Source organism: Rana temporaria, chromosome 1, assembly GCF_905171775.1.
Source record: "Rana temporaria chromosome 1, aRanTem1.1, whole genome shotgun sequence".
In the NCBI taxonomy this organism is placed as follows: Eukaryota; Metazoa; Chordata; class Amphibia; order Anura; family Ranidae; genus Rana; species Rana temporaria.
This window is the reverse complement of record NC_053489.1, coordinates 560,164,613-560,191,532: the sequence shown is the minus strand read 5'-3', so window position 1 is coordinate 560,191,532 and position 26,920 is coordinate 560,164,613. Positions and strand designations below refer to the sequence as shown.

At 43.9% G+C, this 26,920-nt stretch overlaps 1 protein-coding gene across 2 annotated transcripts in view; it reads right to left on the bottom strand.

Moving 5' to 3' along the window:
* Positions 1 to 21,186, bottom strand: part of STOX2 (storkhead box 2) — a 280,620-nt gene extending 259,434 nt beyond the window's left edge. For both annotated transcript variants that reach the window (XM_040333977.1, XM_040333978.1), the window contains exon 1: positions 20,646 to 21,186. In XM_040333977.1, the coding sequence (XP_040189911.1) occupies positions 20,646 to 20,979 (334 nt within the window). In that variant the 5' untranslated portion in view covers positions 20,980 to 21,186. The remainder of the gene's footprint in view (positions 1 to 20,645) is intronic.
* Between the last annotated feature and the right edge of the window lie 5,734 nt (positions 21,187 to 26,920).

The window sequence follows — 26,920 nt, the reverse complement described above, 5'->3', positions numbered from 1 at the left end:
CATGCTCATTGGAGCGCTGAGCAGTGGAGGGGCAGGAAGAGGCCATCTCAGCAGCTCGCTGAGACTGCCATCAATCAAGGCAGCTGGCGGATCTAGACTTGGAAGTCGTGATGACGAGCTGCCTCGACTGATCCCAGTGACGTCAGCGGAGAGCGGACTTCAGACCGATCTCCACTGAAAACGGGTTACAGGATTGCAAAACTAATTGCACGCCTATGACCCAGAGGAGAAGCCCAGCCTAAAAAGCTCAGGCTGGACTTCACCTTTAATCTGGCCAATTAAATTAAGGCCCAAATGTTTGCACGGCTGAAGTCACTGCCACATACTCCCACTCGCTACTAGTGTGCTACCAGTGCTTTATAAATTTAACATAGTCTTCCGCCTAGTAGATGTCTCAAGCAATCCATGCTGCCACTTAACAGACCATCTCCTCCCTTTGTGACTTGGGCAGTGGCACAGACTGTAATGCAAAATATCGATTAATTTTTCTCTGAAGCATTTCTTTCCAGCAAGTGATCATTAAGGCTACTTTCACATTGAGGCACTTCACAGGAGCTATAGCGCTAAAAATAGCGCCTGCAAAGGGACTCTCCTTTTACTCCAGTGTAAAGCCCAAGGGCTTTTACACTGGAGTGGTGCGCTGGCAGGATGCAAAAAAAAAAAAAAAAGCCTGCAAGCAGCATCTTTGAGGTGCTGTAGGAGCAGTGTATACACCACTCCTAAAGTGCCCCTCCCCAGTGAAATTAATGGGCAGTAGTGGTGCAACGGGTCACCGTTGATCCGTGATCCGAATGGGTCACCCCCTTCGGATTGGCACACTATGTGATCCATGGATTGCCTGGCGGCCATAGCATTAGGAAAGGCCGCGGCTTCGGCCTAGCTCCGGAGCCACAGCCATCTTGGTACACCCGGCGGCGGACCTCCTCTCTGTTTACAACCAGAGAGGAGGAGGAGCCCGCACTCGTGGGACACACACACACACACACACACACCATGGTCTGAGGTCTGTAAGGGGGACTGGGGGTCTGCACTGAAGGGTTACTGTCTACTACTGGGGGGGTGTCTGCACTGAGGGGGGATTGCTGTCTTTACAACTGGGGGGTGTCTGCACTGAGGGGGGGGGATGTCTGTAATGAGAGGGGGGGATGTCTGTACTGAGAGGGGGGATATGTCTGTACTGAGAGGGGGGATATGTCTGTACTGAGAGGGGGGATATGTCTGTACTGAGAGGGGGGATATGTCTGTACTGAGAGGGGGGATATGTCTGTACTGAGAGGGGGGATATGTCTGTACTGAGAGGGGGGATATGTCTGTACTGAGAGGGGGGATATGTCTGTACCGATGGGGGTGTCTGCACCGAGGGAGGGGGGGTCTGTACTGAGGGGGACTATAGTTGGTGGGGGGGGGTGACACCTTTTGTTTTTGCACCGGGTGACACCAACTCTAGTGACGCCACTGCAGTGGGGGAGATGTGGATATTAGTGAGGAGATGTGGATATTACAGTGTGGGGGGGGGGGGGGGGGAGATTTGGATATTACAGTGGGGGGGATGTGTTTTTGCCGATCTGTGACTCTGATCCGAATAATGATCCGAACCGTGAGTTTTTTGATCCGTTGCACCCCTAACGGGCATCGCCTTTTTCAGCCGCTAGCAGGGGTTAAAAGCGCCCTAGTAGAGGCCGAAGAGTGCCGCTAAAACAACGGTAAAGCGACGCTACAAATAGCGGCGCTTTACCTCCGACGCCTCAGTGTGAAAGTGCCCTAAGGGACTGGCCAATGTGTGCACCTTAGGTCAGAAAGTGGTATTAAACTCAAAAGCAAACATTTATTTTATTGCAGTTTACCAATTCTTAGATGTGAAGGCTGAATTCATTTTCTTTTTTAGGCTTTTCATCTGGTGAATCTGCCAATAAGACTGTTTTTCAAAATAACACTACAGAATGCATCATTCAAATACTGTAGCTGCGGACTTTTAAATAATATATGGACACTTACCTGTCCTGGGAGCCTGTGATGTCAGCAACCCAGCCGATTTTTCAATTGACTCCTAGGTGCTGTCGTTGCCATTTCTAGTAGGGTTTCCTACTGCACATTCGCAAAGCACGCTGTGCTTTCTAACTAGCCCGGAGCCGGAGGAAGGAGGGCTGAACTTCAAAAGGGACGGCGCCATAGTGCAGTTTTCCGGAAGTGGGGAAGGGTAACGGTCAAAAACATGTACCCGTTCCCCCTCACCCTGAAAGTGCCAAATGTGGCACTGGAGGGGGGAGGAAGCAGATAAGCGGAAGTTCCACTTTTGGGTGGAACTCCGCTTTAAGTAGCATTTTTACAATGACAACAATTGTAAACTGTTTACCAAAACACACCCAACAAATTAACACAACACAAAAGTAGCAATTATGCCATAAAGTAAAAGTAGGTTTGTTGAAAAGAATGGTAATATTTCTCGATGATGATAAAACTTGAAAGGGTTGAAACTGATACTGTAAAAAGGTTTGACATCCCATTAACAATATATGTGTTTTACAGCAGAGACGTTATTACAGCAGTAACTGTACTTGGATTTTCTGGAGAAACTGGAATAACAGTGTGCAGTTTATAAATGTGGTTCTTTAGATCTACTCCTGCAAAGCCAACCATACTCATCCCAAGGTGACTTTACTTGTATATGGTAGCTGCATGCTTTATCTGCATGTTTTACTGACTCAAAAAGAAGCCTATACAACTCATAGATAAGGTCTCAACTTTAAACACATGACTTTGAAGTAAAACTGTCATAAAACGTGACTGACTGAGCATATAATGAAAAAAATCTTAAAAGTTCCTGTAAAAGTACAGCTTGGCTGCACCCTCCCAAATCTCCCTACTGGTCCTTCCGTATGATGGTCAGCCTTACTGACCAAAAGAGAATTTCAGGAGGACCAAGCTTGAGTTTTACAATAAAAAAAATTGGATTTGCCCATTACTAGTTGTCTAATGGCCACCTGTAAATTCCATCAGAAGCCTATCGAAATTACACAACCTGTTATAGGAAAGCTCTTTTGGCCATACTTCTGTGGGGCACAGTGCACTTAGTTCTGCACTCTGTGACCCAGACTAAGACAACAGTAGGCTAAAGTCCATTGTTGGTTGATGTCACAGAGTCGCTCCAGGCTCTGCAGGGATCCCGATAATAATGTCAGGATCCGCCCAGATGCCCTACAAGCAACTGATGCAGCCTCTCATCGCACAGCTGGCAGTCTGAGCCAGCCACTCCCACCCCCTCCACAGAGCGATGACTGACGGTCGCTGCTCTGTGCCCAGAGTGGACTAGAGAACTGAGTGATCAGCGGCCTTTGATTGCTCTGTTCTCGGTGTAGAGGCGACGGGGGACAGATGCAGCATTGGATTGATGAAACATCCACCTAGGTAAGTATGAATGATTATTTTTTTTTAAATCCCACACTTCTCTCTTAACTTCATATGTGATTTTATTAATTGGATTTACTTACAATTAAAAAACAAAACAAAGTAAGACTCCTCATGTGACTAGGAGTGTAATTGCCATCATCCCTAGGGTAACATAAAAATGTGAAAAACCTTTAGTTTGGGATTTTTAAGGCAACGAAAAAAAATATTTAGAAAGAAATTCTGAATATAAAAAAAATTATTTTGACATATAAAAAAAAAAGACAAATTAAATCGAAGGATTCAACATGTTGCATAAATTGTACAAAAATTAAAAACAATGCATAATGTATTGAATGGAGTTGGAAGTGGTATTTCCCAACTACTTGCTATCTAGCCACCAGTAGAAACTGTATGGTAATGAGCACAGGGGTATGATATATCCCTCTAGAGCAGGGGTCTCCAAACATTCTAAACAAAGGGAGAGTTTATTGTCCTTCAGACTCTTGGAGGGCCAGACTTTGGCCAGCGGGGGGTGGACATTTTCCTGGCATCAGTGGTACTAAACATATGGTATTAGTGGGAGAAATAATGCCCCATCGTTGGTATCATAGGGAGGAATAGTGCCCCATTAGTGGTGTCAGTGGGAGAAATGGTGCTTCACTGTCGCTGTCAGATGTCAGAATAGTGTCTCGCATCAGTGGGAGGGATACTGTCCCAAGGGCCGGGTAAAGGCAAGCAAAGGGCCGCATCCGGCCCTCGGGCCGCAGTTTGGAGACCCCTGCTCTAGAGTCTACTTGTTACCATCCTGTTTTGTTTTGAATTTTTGTACAATTCATGCAACATGTTAAATTCTTCTACTTAATTTGTCTTTTTTTTTTTATATGTAAAAATTAATTTCTTATATATAGAATTTCTTTTTTTTTTTAATTAAAAAAAATTTAATTTTTAATAAAAAAAAATGTGAAAACTAGAGGTTTTCACATTTTTTCTTAAAATTTAAAAGGAAAAAATTAAATTTCAAAAGGAGTGAGGTAAAATCAAATTAAATAAAGTCTGAATTCTGGAATAAACTGTCTGAAAACTGGCTTTATTTCAGTTTAAGCAAGCCTGACTTGTGACTATGGTATGTAGTGCAGACTACTGAAGAGGTTTTCAGCAACCCTATTGGCCCTCTGAAGTGTTTTTAAACCTTTGCATTGAATAAAACCGGTTTTTTTAAAAGATGAGTACTATGTTCAGTTTTTTTCTTTTCATGATATGATGAATGGAGATAAACACAAAAACGATCGTATTTTATGACAATAATTGTCTGATGGACGTGTTGTATTGGATAATCCGACCGTGTGTATGCTCCATCAGACAATTGTTGGCGGAATTAACGACAACTGTTCATGCTCACCAACTGTCTGACAATAAATGTGTTACAGGAATTGGAATGAAAACTAGTGGTTTTGGCTTTGAAGGAACACGATACAATTTATATGAAAATACTAGAAAATTTATTAGTATGAAATATCATAAAATCAGTTAAAAACATAAAATCAACATAGAAATTAAATGAATAGCTGGTTCTACAGAGGTTAACACAGTACTTATATAATCTTAGTATACAGAGGCTAAAGTGTAAAGCGAATTTAAAGATACAATCTTATATTGTGTAACCCGAGTAGTAATCCGGAGGATATGGAGGGCTTGCTCTACATGTTGCGCGCTTGGAAATAGCGCTTCCTCAGGAGCAAGCCCTCCATATCCTCCGGATTGATTTTATGATATTTCATACTAATACATTTTCTAGTATTTTCATATAAATTGTATCGTGTGCCTTCAAAGCCCAAACCACTAGTTTTCATTCCAATTCCTCTAATATCGGGGCGGTGGCACACTCTCAGATCGGTGCATTCGCAGTATCACCCTGCGACTAATGCACGTTAAATTAGGCCATTTCTCTCTCAATAAATGTGTTACGTCGAATTATCCGATCGTGTGTACACAAATCCGCCCAACTAAAATCCAAAGTAAAAAAAGGCATGCTCCGAACCAATGCTAAACATCAGACAATAGCAGAAGTTGCCCAAAGGGTGGCGGTAAAGAGCTGAAAAAACACGTGGTTTGGTGAATATTGGCTGAAAATATTCTGCCGTCGGTATGCAGAACAAGTTCACAGACAACGCCCTTCCACGGATTTGTCCGATGGAAGTCCGATCGTGTGTACGAGGCTTAAGGCTGCCTGAAAGAGAAGTGCAACTGCAAAATAGATTCCAAGAGAGGGACAAAAATTGGTTGGTCTTATCCCCCAGTTGAGGGCACATCAGATGGGGGGATAATCACCAACGCATACGGATGATTGGAGCACATAGAAGTGAACACTAATTAAAGAAACATTTAATAATGCAATATAGTCATGGACGGTGCATTATTTGAAAGTTTTGAAATTAATAACTTATAACTTATTCCAGATTTATTATTTTCCCCCTATCCATTTTAATCTGATCCCTGCACATGCTTCATTTAAAGTCCCGCTCTCTCTTTCTCTTTATTAAAGGAACACAAGTTTGGATGTGATTTCAAGTATTATTGATGCAAGCAAATATGCACTAAAGGACTGTTTATGGACTGATTTATCACTGCATTTTCACTGATACTTTGATATAGTTTTTTTTATATAGATCCAAAGAGATACTAACACGTTTTGGTTTAGGAGCGCGGCACCACTTATGATTATAACTTGGCCCTCTGGATATCAGACATGGATAATTACATCATTGCAAATTCGGCCAATGTCGGCAATAAAGCTAATTCCTGGAGTTTCTATTTAAGATTTCATCCACATGAGTGTACTACACTGTACACCAGTGAAAGGACTGTTTGTGAGCACAGGTATTTCCATGCAGGTAGTCCCATTCATATTGACTGGGACTCTGCGACTGCACGGACACAGCCATGCGGGTGAGAGTACATGGCCCCAAAATGCATACCATTTGTGAGGGCAAACATGGCTACTACAGTGTTCACCCATGTGAATGATGCCTAATGGTACATTGTAAAAAATATTGTTTACAGACAATTGTATATGATTAGCTAAATAGATGAATAAGTGTACAGGACGGCTAGCACCAACTTGTTCAGCTATGTCTGCTGATAGCATCAATGAGACATCCAGCAAAGTCTCTTTATTTGGCCGACAACGAGCAGGGTTCCTTTGTTGAGCTTTGCAATAACGCATGACGCAAGAAACACATTCCATCACCATAATACAATGATTAAATGCAATTAACCTGTCAAACTAGCAGAATTGGAGTGTGAATTGGACACGCTTAAAGCGGATTTTATCCAACACTGATAAAATGAGTCTAACGCCAAATACAAAATTATTAAATATATTTTATATATTAAAAAAAAATGTTGCTGCTTTTTTTAATCTTTTGTTAATTTAAGGATTATTGCTTGAAAAATTTGTCCCATTACTTCATGAACATCTTGATCTTTAAAAGCTTTAAGGAGTTGTAAAGGAAACATATTTTTTTGCTGAAATGACTGTTTACAGGGTATAGAGACATAATAGTTAACTGATTCCTTTTAAAATTGATTAAAAATAGATAAAAATCAATCATATAATGTACCTCTATTTTCGTTTTTGCATCTAGTTTCGTTTTTGCATGTTATCCTGCCTCTGTGCATGTACAGAGCCATAGAGCAGTGATGGTTTGGAAAATGAAACTAGAATCTCCCAGTACTGTGGTGATCAGGAAACAGACAACCAGGACGTGTCCAGAACAGAGAATAATTACAGCAACATCAGAGCAAAAACGAACAATGAGGACATGAAACCAGGACTGCAGTAAGGTAAAGGAAGCTATTTAGCTAAAAAAAAAAAATCCTTTAGTGACCCTTTAAACATGACCCTGTCATTAACATGACAAGTTGGTGGTGATAGGTCAATGCATGTCACACTGTGGGACACAGGAATGGGCAGAGGTATTTTGTCTTTGTCGGAGAATTCATTACCACAGGTAGGAGGTACAAGCAACCCCCTGGTGGGCAGCAACATGCTCATATTTTGTTTTTAACTCCCAAAACATACTAAATTAGTACAGATTAAAATAAAACAAAAGGCTAGAAATTCCTGCAGGTTTTCACTATCTCTCCAATTTATTGCATCCCCCACCCTTAGTTTTTGCCGGGTGTTGGGCTGGGGAATAGAGACGGACATTTATTAAATTATTGCATTTATAAACCTGACACTCCCTGCTACATGGAGATCTGTCCATTATCCCCATGACTGCCATTGTTCATGCACTTTCAAAGACTGGTAGTTAATTTCTAGGAGTGGCTTTTATTGCTTCACAAGGGTCACATACAACCCATGTTTCTGGGAAAACTGATGCCAGTTTACATAGAAACAGACTATATTCCTATGAAAATTGATGCCCAATTTATTTAAAACATCACCAAACTCACTAAATTCGCCATCCGCTGATAAGAGATATTCTAAACTTGAGAGAACCCTGGGCCCTCAAGTCTGAGCTGGACACCCATGCTTGAAAACTTCTCAAAGTGCCAATTCAGAGCAGGATGAGAACAAAGACAAGGCTGGATCCTAAAGCTATAGCTATAAGCTTCACTTTACTATAACGTTTAGCTGGTTATGGCACCATTGTACTATTTGGATGCAATATGATAAAGTCAAAGTCCGTTTCAAGTATTGGATTAATTCAATGGGTGTGTAAAAATGACTAGTGTATTAAACTGAAACTCACGATGGGAAGATCCATTTTCTATAGTAACCACTTTGAAAAGTAAGAGGTTTTGGATAAACTTCTCCTAGTCTTAAATATTCAAAAACAAGTTCAAAGGCCTTTCTGTTCTATAAAACGGCATGCAAGCTTGAGTATTAGCTATGCTCCACTAGAAATAAACCCAGCTCTCAGGACTTTTGTGGACAGAGTTGTGTCAGACCTGCCCAGCTGTCTTTTGCTGAACTACTCTAACCCAGGGGTTGACAAATTTGCTTGGAATCTAGGAGCCAGCTAAAAAAGTTAGGAGCCAGAAAACGCGCCCCGTCCCGACGAGCTTGCGCGCAGAAGCGAACACATACGTGAGCAGCGCCCGCATATGTAAACGGTGTTCAAACCACACATGTGAGGTATCGCCACGATTGGTAGAGCGAGAGCAATAATTCTAGCCCTAGACCTCCTCTGTAACTCAAAACATGCAACCTGTAGAATTTTTTAAATGTCGCCTATGGAGATTTTAAAGGGTAAAAGTTTGTCGCCATTTCACGAGCAGACGTAATTTTGAAGCGTGACATGTTGGGTATCAATTTACTCGGCGTAACATTATCTTTCATAATATTAAAAAAAAAAATGGGGATAACTTTACTGTTGTCTTATTTTTTAATTAAAAAAAGTGTAAATTTTTCCCAAAAAAGTGCGCTTGCAAGACCGCTGCGCAAATACGGCTTGACAGAAAGTATTGCAACGATCGCCATTTTATTCTCTAGGGTGTTAGGATAAAAAATATATATATAATGTTTGGGGGTTCTAATTAGAGGGAAGAAGATGGCAGTGAAAATAGTGAAAAATTACATTAGAATTGCTGTTTAACTTGTAATGCTTAACTTGTAATACCAACGGCCACCACCAGATGGCGCCAGCTTACACATCTGGTGGTAATAACTTGTAATACCAACGGCTCACCACCAGATGTGCCAGCTCACAAAAAAAAAAAGCCAAGTCGCCAGGACCCCATTTCTAGTCGCCATGGCGACCTGGCGACCGGGATTTGTCGAGCCCCGCTCTAACCCACCAATGCCCTCATCTCCACAACATAGGCACCAATGATTCTAAAGTCCCAAGATAAGATCTAGGAAGGCTCATTGAGATAACAGTGTGCACAAGACAACGCTGAATTTCTCACCTGATCAATGTGTATTTTTTGGACTTATTGAACAAATACAGCCAACACTTTCAACAGTATATTTCACAGCACTGGCATAAAATAATTCTGCACCAACCTAAATTTTGTTGGGACTTTATATGATTATTCTTTTGGCAATCTATTGCCTAATGGACAATATCTGATCACAAACAATACTAACACTAATCACATCTGTCACAGGATTCAATTATTTTTTATATTATATATTAAATAATTAATACTATATGTATTCACTAGCGCCCCCTACCACTTGTAATAGTATGTTTCACAGGCCAAAAGTTATTTTTTAGGGTTTTCAAACACTTTAAAAGCATTAAAGGGTCACTAAAGGAAAACATTTGTTTTGCTGAAATGACTGTTTACAGGGTATAGAGAACTAATTATTAACTTATTCCTTTTAAAAATGATTAAAAATAGATACAAACCAATCATATAATGTACCTACAGTTTAGTTTAGTTTTTGCTGTTGTTTCCTGGTTCTCTGATGTACAGAGCCAGAGAGCCAATAGAGGGCAGTGAAGGTTTTGCAAAACGAAACTGATTGGTGCTGAGGGGTTTTAGACACACAGTAATCACACCTCCTTGATTAGTGACCACAGAGAGAAATCTCCCAGTACTGTGGTGATCAGGAAACAGACAACCAGGAAGTGTCCAGAACAGAGGAATTACAGCAACATCAAAGCAAAAACGAACAATGAGGACATGAAACCAGGACTGCAGTAAGGTAAAGGACGCTATTTAGCTAAAAAAAAAAAAATCCTTTAGTGACCCTTTAAGCATTTTTTTTTTATATAAATGTATTCACATTAAGAATATTTTAAAAATGCACATTTATTATGTTTTTCCATTGAAGATTGCAGAACATTGCAACCATGACCATTGCATTGCAGGTGCCATGTAGAAGCTCCTAAGAGCCGGTTCACACTTAGGCGGTAACGACTTCGGGGGCAACTCCGCAAGGCGTCCTGAAGACGACTTCAGAGGCGACCTGCAAAATTACCTCTGTAGAGAAGTCAATGCAGGTCGCCCCGAGCCGTCCTCAAAGTCGTACAAGAACCTTTTTCTAAGTCAGAGCGACTTGCGTCGCTCCTATTAGAATGGTTCTATTGCATAGAATGGGACGCGACTCGTCAGTCGGCTGAGCCGCCTGACGAGTCGCCCCAGTGTGAACCGGCTCTAAAGAATCTTCCCCCAGGTTCATACGGAGTTAAGGACCTTTTTTAATCGAGCAGAAGGAAAAAAACGTACAAGCGCAGGCTATCACCATCCTTGTGCTCTCCATTGACATTTACAAGTCCCCCTGCAGGTAAGTAAAAAGGTGGTTTGAGTGTACTATTTGCTGATATTCACATGTCCATTGTATATTTCTATTCTTTAACCACTTGCCGCCCGCCAATGACATATTGACGTTGGCAAAGTGGTTGTAGAATCCTGACTGGACGTCATATGACGTCCTCAGGATTCTGAGCCGCTGCGCGCCCCCGGGGGCGCACATTGCGGCGATCATTGTTGCAGGGTGTCAGTCTGACACCCCGCAACACCGATCAAGGTAAAGAGACTCTCACGGAGACTCTTTACCACGTGATTAGCCGTGTCCAATCACGGCTGATCACGATGTAAATAGGAAATGCCGGTAATCGGCTTTTCCTCACTCGCGTCTGTCAGACGCGAGTAGAGGAGAGCCAATCGGCTGCTCCTGTGACAGGGGGGGGGGGGATTTGTGCTGATCGATTATCAGCACAGCCCCCCCCCGAGGATGCCCACTGGACCACCAGGGATGCCCACTGGACCACCAGGGATGGCCATATAGACCACCAGGGATTAAAAAAAAAAAAAAAGAAGGATGCCACCCTAGACCACCAGGGATGAGGAGGACACAAAAAATTGATGTCAATCAGTGCCGCAATGGATGCCAATCAGTGCCCACAATGGGCATCACTGATTGGCAGGCATTGTTTGGCATCCATTAGTACAACACATACAATAGTGCCCATCTATGCCCATCCGTGCCTCCTATCAGTGCCCATCCATGCCGCCCATCAGTGCCCATCCATGCCGCCCATCAGTGCCCATCCATGCCGCCCATCAGTGCCCATCCATGCCGCCCATCAGTGCCCATCCATGCCGCCCATCAGTGCCCATCCATGCCGCCCATCAGTGCCCATCCATGCCGCCCATCAGTGCCCATCCATGCCGCCCATCAGTGCCCATCCATGTCGCCTATCAGTGCCCATCCATGTCGCCTATCAGTGCCCAGCCGTGCCGCCTATCTGTGCCCAGCCGTGCCGCCTATCCATGCCCATCCATGCCGCCTATCCATGCCGCCTATCCGTGCGGCCTATCAGTGCCCATCCGTGCCACCCATCAGTGCCGCATATTAGTGCCCATCAATGCCACCACATCAGTGCCACTTCATCGGTGCCCATCAGTGCTGCCTTATCAGTGCCCGTCAGTGCAGTACCATCAGTGCCCATCAGTGAAGGAGAAAAAACATACTTATTTACAATGTTTTATAACAGAAACAAAACAAAGTTTTTTTTTCTAAATTTTCGGTCATTTTTTTATTTTTTTTGCAGAAAATAAATATCCCAGGAGGTGATCAAATTCCACCAAAAGAAAGCTCTATTTGTGGGTACAAAATGATAAAAATTTAGTTTGGGTACAGTGTAGCATGACCGCGCAATTGTCATTCAAAGTGCAACAGCACTGAAAGCTAAAAATTGGTCTGGGCGGGAAGGTGTATAAGTGCCCTGTATGGAAGTGGTTAATAAAAGGCCTTCTGTTAAAAAAAATAAAAAATAAAAAGTGGTTTGAGGGAGGAGGATTTGGGAATGTGACCATGTTTTATGTTGCACCCTAAATATGGGGGCGACATGAGACCTGTTCACAAAGGTGGACTATTCTTTTAAATAAGCCCCCATTGATAACACTAGACAATACACACCTCGCTTTCCAACACATGTAAAACAAGATGCAAGCATTGTTAATACAAAAACTAACATGACTAATTGCAAATTATAGCTGCCCCCAAGCAACGATAAAGTTATCTGTCACCAAAGAGTAGATCAAACTAGTCTAGGCAACTAAATAGACACGACGTGTATGTCAAGTATGATCACATTTCAGTACCGTGCTTTGAAATGACCGGTAGATTTTACAGGTCGGATCCTGTAAAAGATGGATTGGTTAGATCAGAGATCACCATTGACCACACTAATGAAAGATGGGTCACCCTATCAGCTGCTTCCACTGGGCCTACATAGAAACCATCACCTGTTCTTGGTGTTCAAGACCCTCAAGGCTGATGAAACCCAATCTGCTCTCTAACCTGATGAAACCCAGGGGTCCGTGCCAAGTCATTTGTTCTTTACAAAAGGTGTACACTGATTTATAATGACAGAGCAGACATAATTTGCTTAGATCAGCAAGGCAATGAAACACAATAGTCACACCAGCACTGTCCCAATAAAACATGAGCAGATACTACAAGTCGATGAAACAGATAGCACTACTACAATGCAGGCATTATGATCGAGGTAAGCTTTGTGCAAACAATCCTGCTCAGAAAACCATGTTTGTTGGCGTCTAAAATTTAAATAATGTAAACTGAAAGAAAGGCAAATGACCTGGGCTGGTTTTAGGTTTTCAGACCCTATGTATGATGTAAGTCTCCAGTGATATTACAGTGGAACTTTAGCCAAATATTTTTTCCCCCAAAGTAGAATCTTTCATTTCTTACTGCTGCCTCTGATATTGTAAGGGAGATTTGTTCCTCGTTCTGATGAATTATCACCAGGACATAAAGTAAGGGGAAATGTAACATTTATGGCCCCTTTCACACAGGGCGGAATCAGATTTGCTCAGCAGTTGATCTGATCCACTGATTCCCTGCTGAGAAAGCTATGAGTAAGCATCGAACTATGATGTAAAACGCGTCAGCTATTTGTCCCTGCATGTCCACCATTGGTCATTGACTGTTCTTGGATGTTTTTGGATTATATTTTTGTATTTTATCCTTTGGATTTTTCAAATAAAATTTGCTTTAACCACTTAAGGACCGCCTCCTGCAGATATACGTCGGCAGAATGGCACGGCTGGGCACAAGCACGTACCTGTACGTCCTCTTTAAGTGCCCAGCCATGGGTCGCAGGCGCGGGACCCGATCGCCGCCGGAGTCCCGCGAACGGTCCCCGGAGCTAAAGAATGGGGAGAGCTGTGTGTAAACACAGCTTCCCTGTTCTTCACAGTGGCAGCTTCATTGATCGTGTGTTTCCTAATATAGGGAAACACAATCAATGACGTCACACGTCCAGCCCCGCATATGAGGTCACACATAACCCCTACAGCGCCCCCTAGTGGTTAACTCCCAAACTGCAATTGTCATTTTCACAGGAAACAATGCATTTTTTGCTGTGAAAATGACAATGGTCCCAAAAATGTGTCAAAACTGTCCGATGTGTCTGCCATATGTCGCAGTCACGAAAAAAAAAAAAAACGCTGATCGCCGCCATTAGTAGTAAAAAAAAAAAAAAAAATGTATAAAAATGCAATAAAACTATCCCCTATTTTGTAAACGCTATACATTTTGTGCAAACCAATCGATAAATGCTTATTGCGATTTTTTTTACCAAAAATAGGTAGAAGAATACGTATCGGCTTAAACTGAGGGAAAAAAAGTTTTTTTATATCTTTTTGGGGGATATTTATTATAGCAAAAAGTAAAAAATATTGCACCAAAAGAAAGCTCTATTTGTGGGAAAAAAAGGATGCCAATTTTGATTGGGAGCCACATCGCACGACCGCGCAATTGTCGGTTAAAGCTACGCAGTGCCGAAACGCAAAAACTGGACAGGTCCTTTACCTGCATAAAGGTCCGGGTCTTAAGTGGTTAAAAGAGTGTGGCAGTACAGGATGTTCCTTCTTTCCATGGATTAGTGAAGAGCCAGCACATGTTGGTGTAACAGGGCGGTTGCTATCACAGTTGATTGGGGGCTTGGAGTGGTACATTTTCTTTGAGCAGAGCAGGCAGATGACAAGTCCGAGGGGGTTATTTACGAAAGGCAAATCCACTTTACACTACAAGTTCACTTGGAAGTGCAGTCACTGTAAATCTGAGGGGAAGATCTGAAGCTAGGGGAAGCTCTGCTGATTTCATCATCCAATCATGTGCAAGCTAAAATGCTGTTTATTTTCCCTACATGTCCCCCTCAGATCTACAGCAACTTTACTTCCAAGTGCACTTGCAGTGCACTTGTAGTGCAAAGTGGATTTGCCTTTAGTAAATAACCCCCCCCCCCCCATGTCTGTTCAGTTTATGCAGAGTGGATACAGACAGAGCACGCTCTGCTCTAAGGCATCCGGAAGTAAACAAACCAGCTGACCAGTTACATCTGACTGCCTCTGATCAGATCCGCTGGACAGAGAAGGATCGATCCCCTTCCATTTTTTTAGGGGATCGGATCATAATGGAGGTAGGTGGGTGTGAACAGACACTATTTTTTTTTTATACCTGCCGGTTCATAGAGATACATGGACCATTCGATCAGGTCTGCCTGAAAAACTGAAAGGTGGACCTGATCGGATCGTCCATGTAAAAAAAAAAAAAAAAAGGACCTCAAATCTGTCACTGGGACAGAAGGGAAATCTCCAATGTAGACACCGTTTCAGTGACAGCTGTCAAAATTGGGATTTTCCTCTCAGATTATGACATCTCCTTGGACATCCTGTTGCAGCGCCAGAACAGGAAGCTGTAGTTATAGATTCTCTGCAATGAGAAATAGATAACTCTAAAAACCTGACAGATGTTCTAACCCTTCCACATTCAATGGATAGAGTTCAAGTTGCAAGAACACTTGTATGGCTAACATTTAAAAATGTATTGCCCTGTAAAATAAGCCCAAACAGTTGCAGTACACTGAATAAGTATAAAGCCAGTCGGGTGCTAAAATGCAGCCATGGAATATAAAGCCTGCATGTGTCTAGGATGCTCTATCCTCCATCCACATAATGGAAATAAATTGGTAGAGTACAGATTCTCAGTGTAGGAGGGGGTGTGTGTGCACACATAGGCCTCGTTCACACAGGACAAACTAAAGTGTGCACCCCTGGAGGTGTTCTGTGTATCCCCATGCAGGCTGTCTAATGGATGTCGATTAGGATGCAGCAGCTGCATGGACACTGACACTGTCTGCATTCAGGGCCATGTACCCGCACAGATATCAAAGAGGCAACAGCATCTGTGTCCGTGCAGCTGGCCCAAAGTCCGTGAATGGGCTGTGTGCTTATAGTGACAGTGTGCGTTTAGGGCTCCACACACCTGTCATATAGGGACGAGTAGCCATGTATGTGCATCCCCATAGACTTGAATGAGCTGGCTGAACACAGCACCTGGCAGCTGAAGCCGTGCAAACACACAACCTATTCATGGACTACGGGCATCAGCACATATGTAAATGAGGCCTACAGCTGTAATCACCTTTAAGACCTGGTCACACCTGCCCTGCTGGGCAACACTTCATTAGTGTATGCTGAAAAAAAGTAGCACAAGATGCATTTTTTATACAGCACATATAGTGGCACAAACACAGTAATGTGAAGTACAGAGTTAAAATGTCACTCAGAAGTAAAACGAAAAAAATTAATAAAAAAAAAGTAAAAGAAAAAGTAAACAGTATGATGCATGCATTGTAACAATGCGTCACGCTACCCCTACACAATGCACACTAGCAGCTGGACACATGTGAATCAGCTCTTAGGAGTCCAACACCAATTGTGATCAGTTCTACACTCTCTTGTAATGTGCGGCAGAAATGGTTTAGCGCGATATAAACAAATGAATACAATACATAAATGAATGCGACCAAATAATAAAAGACCAACCCTCGCCAACATGTTTCTTTGTTTTACATGGAGTAGGAAATGGTTAGAATAGTTTCGTGTCAATTGGTGTCACTTACTCCAGTGAGGAAATGTCCTTCCCCATTTTAACGCGACCACCATAAAAATGAAGGGAATATTGGAAACTGGAACCGGAAAACACACACACACACAATATAAAATGTCACAGGGATTTGACCTTTCTACACTCTACTAATAAAGTGGTTTTGGTGCTTCTGTGTCTCCAATGAAGAGATTTCCCTTCACTTTTCTGTCTCATGACACCGTATTTCAGGGACAGGATGTGAAGAAAAATTTTCTCCATGGGAACCCAGAAAACAGACCTGACAGAAGTCCCAATCCTTCCCTCTATCTAAAACAAAAGGCAGTTTTGTCAGGGGTTTGGCTTTAAGGAAGTCAGCAGTAAATCTGCTGAACAATACACAACAGGACTGGGGACAAGTGAGGGATGAGTATAAATCATTACACCAGGAATTTCATGAACTCCAGCGTTCCATGTTGCTAGTCTATGTCTGAATAATAGGTCACCATGCAATTCAGTTTAGGGCTCGTGCACATAACTACCTGGGGCTGTTCAGGTGCATTTCCCCGCATTGCAGCCACAGGTGCCTCAGACATGAATGGCTTACATGGCTGTATACAGACAGCATTTCGATTTTACAGCTGTACTCGTGTGCAGGTTTGCGTAAGTACCGGTGTATACCAGCATGCAGCCGCGTAGGCCATTCATGTCTATCAGACAACTGTACACTGCGCCTGTGGCTCCCAGGTGGGAAAATGTGCCTGAACTTTACATTGCACGGCCCCAGGCATCCATGAACACGAGCCCCTAAAGTGCATCTGAGGCAAAACTTTTTTTTTCGTTGCATAGAGAATGATCAAGGGCCCACTCTTACCAGCAGTTGTGGCCAAAAACAAGGAAATTTGCCTCAGAAAAAAAAGATGACCTGTCACGAGGCTTTTAGGCGGGAAACACGTTTTTCAGAACGTGTATGGGTCTATAAAAAGCCCCGCTTGACAGACCCGCTTGCAGTTGTCCTGGATCGACTTGGTGAGCTCCCCCTCCCACCCTGTTGCTGGCACCATTATGTGGTTATGTCACCCTTGAATCAAGGGGGGGGGACTTTGTTTTATGAATTATTCATTTATAGCTCAAGTTCAATGACTGAGCGAGTTTAAAGTTTGTTTACATTTTTGAATATATATTTCTTTACTTATTAATATTTGAATAAAGTTTAAAAGATTTAAATTTAAATACCAATAAAGGTGCCGTGGCCATTTTAAAAACCAAATTGTATTGTGTCGTGTATTTTTTATTAATACTATGTTTAGTCAATGTAAGTGTACGACCTACAATCCCATGCCTGCGCGGGATGTATAAAACACCTATACACCTTAGTACGCCCATGTGAATGATGCCTAATGCGTCATAACACACTGCAGCTCATCAGGGAAGACTTGCCGCAAAATCACCTACCTGTACATCATTTTGCTACAAGTTGCTAACAAGCTGCAGCCATTACCCCTATATGTTTTTTAGAGCCGACAGTCAGCTTTCTTGTTTTATCAATCGATGTGGCTAAGCAGCCAGTATCACAAGCAGTGGGTCCTACCGAGAGGCCCAATCGACCAGTCGGCACGTCCGCCAGCTGGTCGGAGACCCAAACAAAACCGGAATTGGCTTTGATTGGCTAGAAACGACATCACAGTGTAACTTCTGGTTTTCAGAAGCCTTCAAGGCGCCAGATTTAAAAGAATGTTAGTATTCAAAACAGCCAAACTTGCAAAGGAGAGATTTGGGGTCTTGTAGACCCCAGATGCCTCCACAAAAAATACCCGACACGTGACTTTTGCTGACAAGGGATGTTTACATTCCTTGTGAAAGCAATCAAAGTAATGACATTTTTTTTTTTTTTTTTTTAAAGAAACAGTTTAAAAAAAAAAAAAATGAATATATGTGCAGCGCTAGATAAAAACGGTCATAATGGATAAGACCGTATATAATACAGCGAAAACATATAAATACTGACATTTTACATTCTTAATAACACACGTGCAAAAAATGAATATAATAAATATAATCAACAACGTGCTGAAAAGTAGATGAATATAGTCCACGGAGGAAAACTGAAATATGGTGTTAATCCAGGTAAGTGAATGACCACCTTGGGACATCAGTGGAAGGACAAGTGTGAAGAAAAGATAATGGGAGAAGCCACCACCAACATAAGGAAGGCTTACTAGAGCTACTGGACTCAACAAGGCATATGCCCAGTGAGTCGTCAAAACTTGTGGTGACAGCACACCGGTATAAAGGAACATCCACATCTCCAGATAATGGCACAAACGGATGGTGATCACTGTCTCAGAAGACTCCCAGCAAAGAAGGAAAACTCAGAGGGAGTTTGGCTGAATCCTTCCCACATGCTCACAAGATGCAACCTACTAGCAGCTTCTTCAGTAATATGCCCTGCTCATCGGCCAACTGCTAATGGCATCCCAGTCTTAGTACGTAAGGATGGAGTTGGCTCACCCTTTGCAGCTATAACAGCTTCAACTCTTCTGGGAAGGCTGTCCACAAGGTTTAGGAGTGTGTCTATGGGAATGTTTGATCATTCTTCCAGAAGCGCATTTGTGAGGTCAGGCACTGATGTGGATGAGAAGGCCTGGCTCATATTCTCTGCTCTAATTTGTCCCAAAGGTGTTCTATTAGGGTGAGGTCAGGACTCTGTGCAGACCAGTCAAGTTCCTCCACCCCAAACTCGATCATTCATGTCTTTATGGACCTTGCTTTGTGCACAGTCATGTTGGAACAGGAAGAGGCCATGCCCAAAATTTTACCACCAAGTTGGAACCATGGAATTTTCCATTCACCGGAACTACGGGTCCAAGCCCAACCCCTGAAAAACAACCCCACACCATAATCCCCCCTCCTTCAAATGATTTGGACCAGTGCACAAAGCAAGGTCCATAAAGACATGGATGAGCGAGTTTGGGGGTGGAGGAACTTGACTGGCCTGCACAGAGTCCTGACCTTAAAGCGGAGGTTCCCTACTGCACATGCACGAGTCGTGCTGCGCATTCTGAGTAGTCCCTTCTGTCTTCTGGGACCTGTGTGTCTCCCAGAAGACAGCGGGGGGGGGGGGGGGACAGAGAAGGGGCCGGACAGATAAGTTGAAGCTGTTGTAGCTGCAAAGGGTGGCACAACTCAAAATTGATCCCGACAGACTAAGTCTGGGATGCCATTAAAGTTCATGTGTGTGTAAAGGGAGCCCTCCCAATCATTTTGGTAATATTGTGTATGTCTGCCCCATCAATGCCCCCCCTCCCCCATACCTAGTGCAATGAGGGTCCTCCATCTATGTCTGCCCCATAAATGTCTCCATACACAGTGTTAGGAGTGTTCTCCATGTCAGCTCCATCAATGCCCCCATACCCAGTGAGTTTTGTGTTCTCTATGTTTGCCCCATTGATGCCCTCATACACAGTGAGATTGGTGTTCTCCATCAATGCCCACATACACAGTGAGATGGGTGTTCTCCATCAATGCCCACATACACAGTGAGATTGGTGTTCTCCATCAATGCCCACATACACAGTGAAATGGGTGTTTTCCATCAATGCCCACATACACAGTGAGTTTTTTGTTCTCTATGTTTGCCCCATTGGTGCCCTCATACACAGTGAGATTGGTGTTCTCCATCAATGCCCACATACACAGTGAGATGGGTGTTCTCCATCAATGCCCACATACACAGTGAGATGGGTGTTCTCCATCAATGCCCACATACACAGTGAGATGGGTGTTCTCCATCAATGCCCACATACACAGTGAGATGGGCGTTCTTCATGTCTGACCAATCAATGCCCCCATACACAGTGAGATGGGTGTTCTCCATCAATGCCCCCATACACAGTGAGATGGGTGTTAATCAATGCCCCAATACCCAGTGAGATGGGTGTTCTCCATCAATGCCCCAATACACAGTGCGATGGGTGTTCTCCATCAATGCCCCCATACACAGTGAGATGGGTGTTCTCCATCAATGCCCACATACACAGTGAGATGGGCGTTCTTCATGTCTGACCAATCAATGCCCCCATACACAGTGAGATGGGTGTTCTCCATCAATGCCCCCATACACAGTGAGATGGGTGTTAATCAATGCCCCCATACCCAGTGAGATGGGTGTTCTCCATCAATGCCCCAATACACAGTGCGATGGGTGTTCTCCATCAATGCCCCCATACACAGTGCGATGGGTGTTAATCAATGCCCCCATACACAGTGCGATGGGTGTTCTCCACCAATGCCCCCATACACAGTGAGATGGGTGTTCTCCATCAATGCCCCCATACACAGTGAGATGGGTGTTCTCCATCAATGCCCCCATACACAGTGCGATGGATGTCGGTGATCTTACCTAGATACTTGATGTGGAACCCCGGGGGAGGTTTGAGCGATCTCCGCACCCAGCCCTCTCTCAGCACCCCGAGGTGCTCCTCCTTGCCCTGGATCAGTAGGACATGTTCATCGATCCACCCCAGGAAGAAGGTCTCTGCGATGGCGGAGGTCACCCTCTTGTTCCAGAAGTGTTGCATGTTCTCGGCTTTGAAGTCGGCGAAGATCTCGTAGCCCACATGGTGTGTATGGAGCCGGCGCTCCTCGGCCAGTCTCTCCGCGGGGTCCCTATGACTGAGGACCACAGCCAGGGAATGCGGAGCGATCTGCAGAGCCGGCTCCATCTGGAGGGGCATGGTGACCGGACTTGGCTACACGGGGCACAGCCGGTACCTGGAGGAGAGCATGGCAGGACTGGCAACTATGATCTTCAACTAATCCTCATTACTACGAGCGGGAAGGGGAGGGAGCGAGCGGTGTGACATGACCCTACTCGCCATAGTGTCCGGCACTGAGCACACTGTCCCCGTACCGGGCTCACATGTCCCGGGAGGAATGTACAGGTGGCTCATACAGCGCTGATTTATGGACACATGGACACGCCCCCAACCCCGCCGCTGACAGCTTGCTACCGGCGCCCCCTGCTGGCCGCTAGCGCGCACTGCTCACCAGCCTGGCCTGACCTGTCCCTAGGAATCCCTTCCTTCCTCTCCTGGCTTCTCAGTGGGATTATGTCATAGAGAATGGGAAGTATGACTTCCTCTCCTGGTTTCTCAGTGGGATTATGTCATAGACTAGAGAATAGGAAGTATGTCTTCCTCTCCTGATTTCTCAGTGGGATTATGACATAGAGAATGGGAAGTATGCAGGGGTCAAGTCCTGGGGAAAAAAGTGTGGGAACTCCCACCCAAGATCTACTCCCCCACCATACGCTCATATGCATAATTACTATACCGCATGTTTTTTTTTGTTTTTTTTCTTTCGATCCACTGTAACTTAGTAATCCTTTATGTTATCGCCGGAACTTTAAGCAAGTTCTTTGTAAATCCCACGATAACTCACGGCAGACCTCCGCAACATCTCCTGGGAACAATGACAAAAGCTCCCAGAAGACATTGCGGCATCAAGGAAGTGACGGAATACCCGTACACTACTCGATGAATCCATATACAGGAAGCGGCCAGTAACATAAAGGATTACTAAGGTTCGCCTGCCCCTGACAGTGACTAGAGCTTGGCATCGTCGCTTAGTGAAGAATTGGCTCGGGTGGCTCGGCTGCTCTAGTCCTGCAAAGGGAACTGCGTTCCTGCTGTGAAAAAAGTGCAGGAACTCCGTTCCCACGCGTTCCCGCAGGACTTGAGCCCTGGAAGTATGTCTTCCTCTCCTGACTTCTCAGTGGGATTATGTCATAGAGAATGGGAAGTATGACGTCCTCTCCTGGCTTCTCAGTGGGATTATGTCATAGAGAATGGGAAGTATGACGTCCTCTCCTGGCTTCTCAGTGGGATTATGTCATAGAGAATGGGAAGTGTGACTTCCTCTCCTGGCTTCTCAGTGGGATTATGTCATAGAGAATGGGAAGTGTGACTTCCTCTCCTGGCTTTTCAATAGGAGTATGTCATAGAGAATGGGAAGTATGACTTCCTCTCCTGACTTCTCAGTGGGATTATGTCATAGAGAATGGGAAGTATGACTTCCTCTCCTGGCTTCTCAGTGTGATTATGTCATAGAGAATGGGAAGTATGACTTCCTCTCCTGGCTTCTCAGTGGGATTATGTCATAGAGAATGGGAAGTGTGACTTCCTCTCCTGGCTTCTCAGTGGGATTATGTCATAGAGAATGGGAAGTATGACTTCCTCTCCCGGCTTCTCAGTGGGATTATGTCATAGAGAATGGGAAGTGTGAGTTCCTCTCCCGGCTTCTCAGTGGGATTATGTCATAGAGAATGGGAAGTATGACTTCCTCTCCTGTTTTCTCAGTGGGATTATGTAATAGAGAATGGGAAGTATGACTTCCTCTCCTGGCTTCTCAGTGGGATTATGTCATAGAGAATGGGAAGTATGACTTCCTCTCCCGCCTTCTCAGTGGGATTATGTCATAGAGAATGGGAAGTGTGAGTTCCTCTCCCGGCTTCTCAGTGGGATTATGTCATAGAGAATGGGAAGTATGACTTCCTCTCCTGTTTTCTCAGTGGGATTATGTAATAGAGAATGGGAAGTGTGATTTCCTCTCCCGGCTTCTCAGTGGGATTATGTCATAGAGAATGGGAAGTGTGACTTCCTCTCCCGGCTTCTCAGTGGGATTATGTCATAGAGAATGGGAAGTGTGAGTTCCTCTCCCGGCTTCTCAGTGGGATTATGTCATAGAGAATGGGAAGTGTGACTTCCTCTCCTGGCTTCTCAGTGTGATTATGTCATAGAGAATGGGAAGTGTGACTTCCTCTCCTGGCTTCTCAGTGGGATTATGTCATAGAGAATGGGAAGTGTGACTTCCTCTCCTGGCTTCTCAGTGGGATTATGTCATAGAGAATGGGAAGTATGACTTCCTCTCCTGGCTTCTCAGTGGGATTATGTCATAGAGAATGGGAAGTGTGAGTTCCTCTCCCGGCTTCTCAGTGGGATTATGTCATAGAGAATGGGAAGTATGACTTCCTCTCCTGTTTTCTCAGTGGGATTATGTAATAGAGAATGGGAAGTGTGATTTCCTCTCCCGGCTTCTCAGTGGGATTATGTCATAGAGAATGGGAAGTGTGACTTCCTCTCCCGGCTTCTCAGTGGGATTATGTCATAGAGAATGGGAAGTGTGAGTTCCTCTGCCGGCTTCTCAGTGGGATTATGTCATAGAGAATGGGAAGTGTGACTTCCTCTCCTGGCTTCTCAGTGGGATTATGTCATAGAGAATGGGAAGTGTGAGTTCCTCTCCCGGCTTCTCAGTGGGATTATGTCATAGAGAATGGGAAGTATGACTTCCTCTCCTGGCTTCTCAGTGGGATTATGTCATAGAGAATGGGAAGTGTGACTTCCTCTCCTGGCTTCTCAGTGGGATTATGTCATAGAGAATGGGAAGTATGACGTCCTCTCCTGGCTTCTCAGTGGGATTATGTCATAGAGAATGGGAAGTGTGACTTCCTCTCCTGGCTTCTCAGTGGGATTATGTCATAGAGAATGGGAAGTGTGACTTCCTCTCCTGGCTTTTCAATAGGAGTATGTCATAGAGAATGGGAAGTATGACTTCCTCTCCTGACTTCTCAGTGGGATTATGTCATAGAGAATGGGAAGTATGACTTCCTCTCCTGGCTTCTCAGTGTGATTATGTCATAGAGAATGGGAAGTATGACTTCCTCTCCTGGCTTCTCAGTGGGATTATGTCATAGAGAATGGGAAGTGTGACTTCCTCTCCTGGCTTCTCAGTGGGATTATGTCATAGAGAATGGGAAGTATGACTTCCTCTCCCGGCTTCTCAGTGGGATTATGTCATAGAGAATGGGAAGTGTGAGTTCCTCTCCCGGCTTCTCAGTGGGATTATGTCATAGAGAATGGGAAGTATGACTTCCTCTCCTGTTTTCTCAGTGGGATTATGTAATAGAGAATGGGAAGTATGACTTCCTCTCCTGGCTTCTCAGTGGGATTATGTCATAGAGAATGGGAAGTATGACTTCCTCTCCCGCCTTCTCAGTGGGATTATGTCATAGAGAATGGGAAGTGTGAGTTCCTCTCCCGGCTTCTCAGTGGGATTATGTCATAGAGAATGGGAAGTATGACTTCCTCTCCTGTTTTCTCAGTGGGATTATGTAATAGAGAATGGGAAGTGTGATTTCCTCTCCCGGCTTCTCAGTGGGATTATGTCATAGAGAATGGGAAGTGTGACTTCCTCTCCCGGCTTCTCAGTGGGATTATGTCATAGAGAATGGGAAGTGTGAGTTCCTCTCCCGGCTTCTCAGTGGGATTATGTCATAGAGAATGGGAAGTGTGACTTCCTCTCCTGGCTTCTCAGTGTGATTATGTCATAGAGAATGGGAAGTGTGACTTCCTCTCCTGGCTTCTCAGTGGGATTATGTCATAGAGAATGGGAAGTGTGACTTCCTCTCCTGGCTTCTCAGTGGGATTATGTCATAGAGAATGGGAAGTATGACTTCCTCTCCCGCCTTCTCAGTGGGATTATGTCATAGAGAATGGGAAGTGTGAGTTCCTCTCCCGGCTTCTCAGTGGGATTATGTCATAGAGAATGGGAAGTATGACTTCCTCTCCTGTTTTCTCAGTGGGATTATGTAATAGAGAATGGGAAGTGTGATTTCCTCTCCCGGCTTCTCAGTGGGATTATGTCATAGAGAATGGGAAGTGTGACTTCCTCTCCCGGCTTCTCAGTGGGATTATGTCATAGAGAATGGGAAGTGTGAGTTCCTCTCCCGGCTTCTCAGTGGGATTATGTCATAGAGAATGGGAAGTGTGACTTCCTCTCCTGGCTTCTCAGTGTGATTATGTCATAGAGAATGGGAAGTGTGACTTCCTCTCCTGGCTTCTCAGTGGGATTATGTCATAGAGAATGGGAAGTGTGACTTCCTCTCCTGGCTTCTCAGTGGGATTATGTCATAGAGAATGGGAAGTGTGACTTCCTCTCCTGGCTTCTCAGTGGGATTATGTCATAGAGAATGGGAAGTGCGACTTCCTCTCCTGGCTTCTCAGTGGGATTATGTCATAGAGAATGGGAAGTGTGACTTCCTCTCCCGGCTTCTCAGTGGGATTATGTCATAGAGAATGGGAAGTGTGAGTTCCTCTCCCGGCTTCTCAGTGGGATTATGTCATAGAGAATGGGAAGTATGACTTCCTCTCCTGTTTTCTCAGTGGGATTATGTAATAGAGAATGGGAAGTATGACTTCCTCTCCTGGCTTCTCAGTGGGATTATGTCATAGAGAATGGGAAGTATGACTTCCTCTCCCGCCTTCTCAGTGGGATTATGTCATAGAGAATGGGAAGTGTGAGTTCCTCTCCCGGCTTCTCAGTGGGATTATGTCATAGAGAATGGGAAGTATGACTTCCTCTCCTGTTTTCTCAGTGGGATTATGTAATAGAGAATGGGAAGTGTGATTTCCTCTCCCGGCTTCTCAGTGGGATTATGTCATAGAGAATGGGAAGTGTGACTTCCTCTCCCGGCTTCTCAGTGGGATTATGTCATAGAGAATGGGAAGTGTGAGTTCCTCTCCCGGCTTCTCAGTGGGATTATGTCATAGAGAATGGGAAGTGTGACTTCCTCTCCTGGCTTCTCAGTGTGATTATGTCATAGAGAATGGGAAGTGTGACTTCCTCTCCTGGCTTCTCAGTGGGATTATGTCATAGAGAATGGGAAGTATGACTTCCTCTCCTGTCACTGCAGAGAGCACCAAGCACTCATCACAGGGGGCAGCACATTATAAGTCAGGGGTATTACAATCAATAAACTTATAGAATATACATTAACCATTTAAGGACCGAGCCTCTTTCTGAGATTCGGTGTTTACAAGTTAACTTTTTTTTTTTTGCTAAAAAATTACTTAGAATCCCCAACAAAATATATATATATATTTCTAACACCCTAGAGAAAAAAAATGACGGTCGTTGCAATACTTTTTGTCACACTGTATTTGTGCAGCGGTCTTACAAGTGCACTTTTTTGGGAAAAAATTCACTTTTTTGAATAAAAAAATAAGGCAACAGTTTTTTTTCATATTGTGAAAGATAATGTTACGCCAAGTAAACTGATACCCAACATGTCACGCTTCAAAGTTGCGCCCGCTCATGGCGACAAACTTTTATCCTTAAAAATCTCCATAGGCGACATTTAATTTTTTTTACAGGTTGCATGTTTTAAGTTACAGAAAATGTCTAGGGTAGAACTATTGCTCTCGCTCTAACGATCGCAGCGATAACTCACGTGTGTGGTTTGAACACCGTTTTCATATGCAGGCGATGCTTACATATGCGTAGCTTCTGCAAGCGAGTTTGGCGGGACGGGGCGTGTTTAAAAAAAAAGTATTATTTATTTTACCTTTTATTTTAAACTTTTACACTGTTTTAAAAAAAAATTAAAATGGGTCACTTTTATTCCTATTACAAGGAATGTAATTATCCCTTGTAATACAAAAAAACATGACAGGACCTCTTAAATATGAGATCTGGGGTCAAAAAGAACTCAGATCTTATATTTACACTACAATGCAATAAAAAAGAATGTAATTTAAAAAAAAAAAAATTGTCCCTTTAACCGCTTCAGCCCCAGACCATTTTGGTTGTCAAAGACCAGGCCACATTTGCGATTCGGCA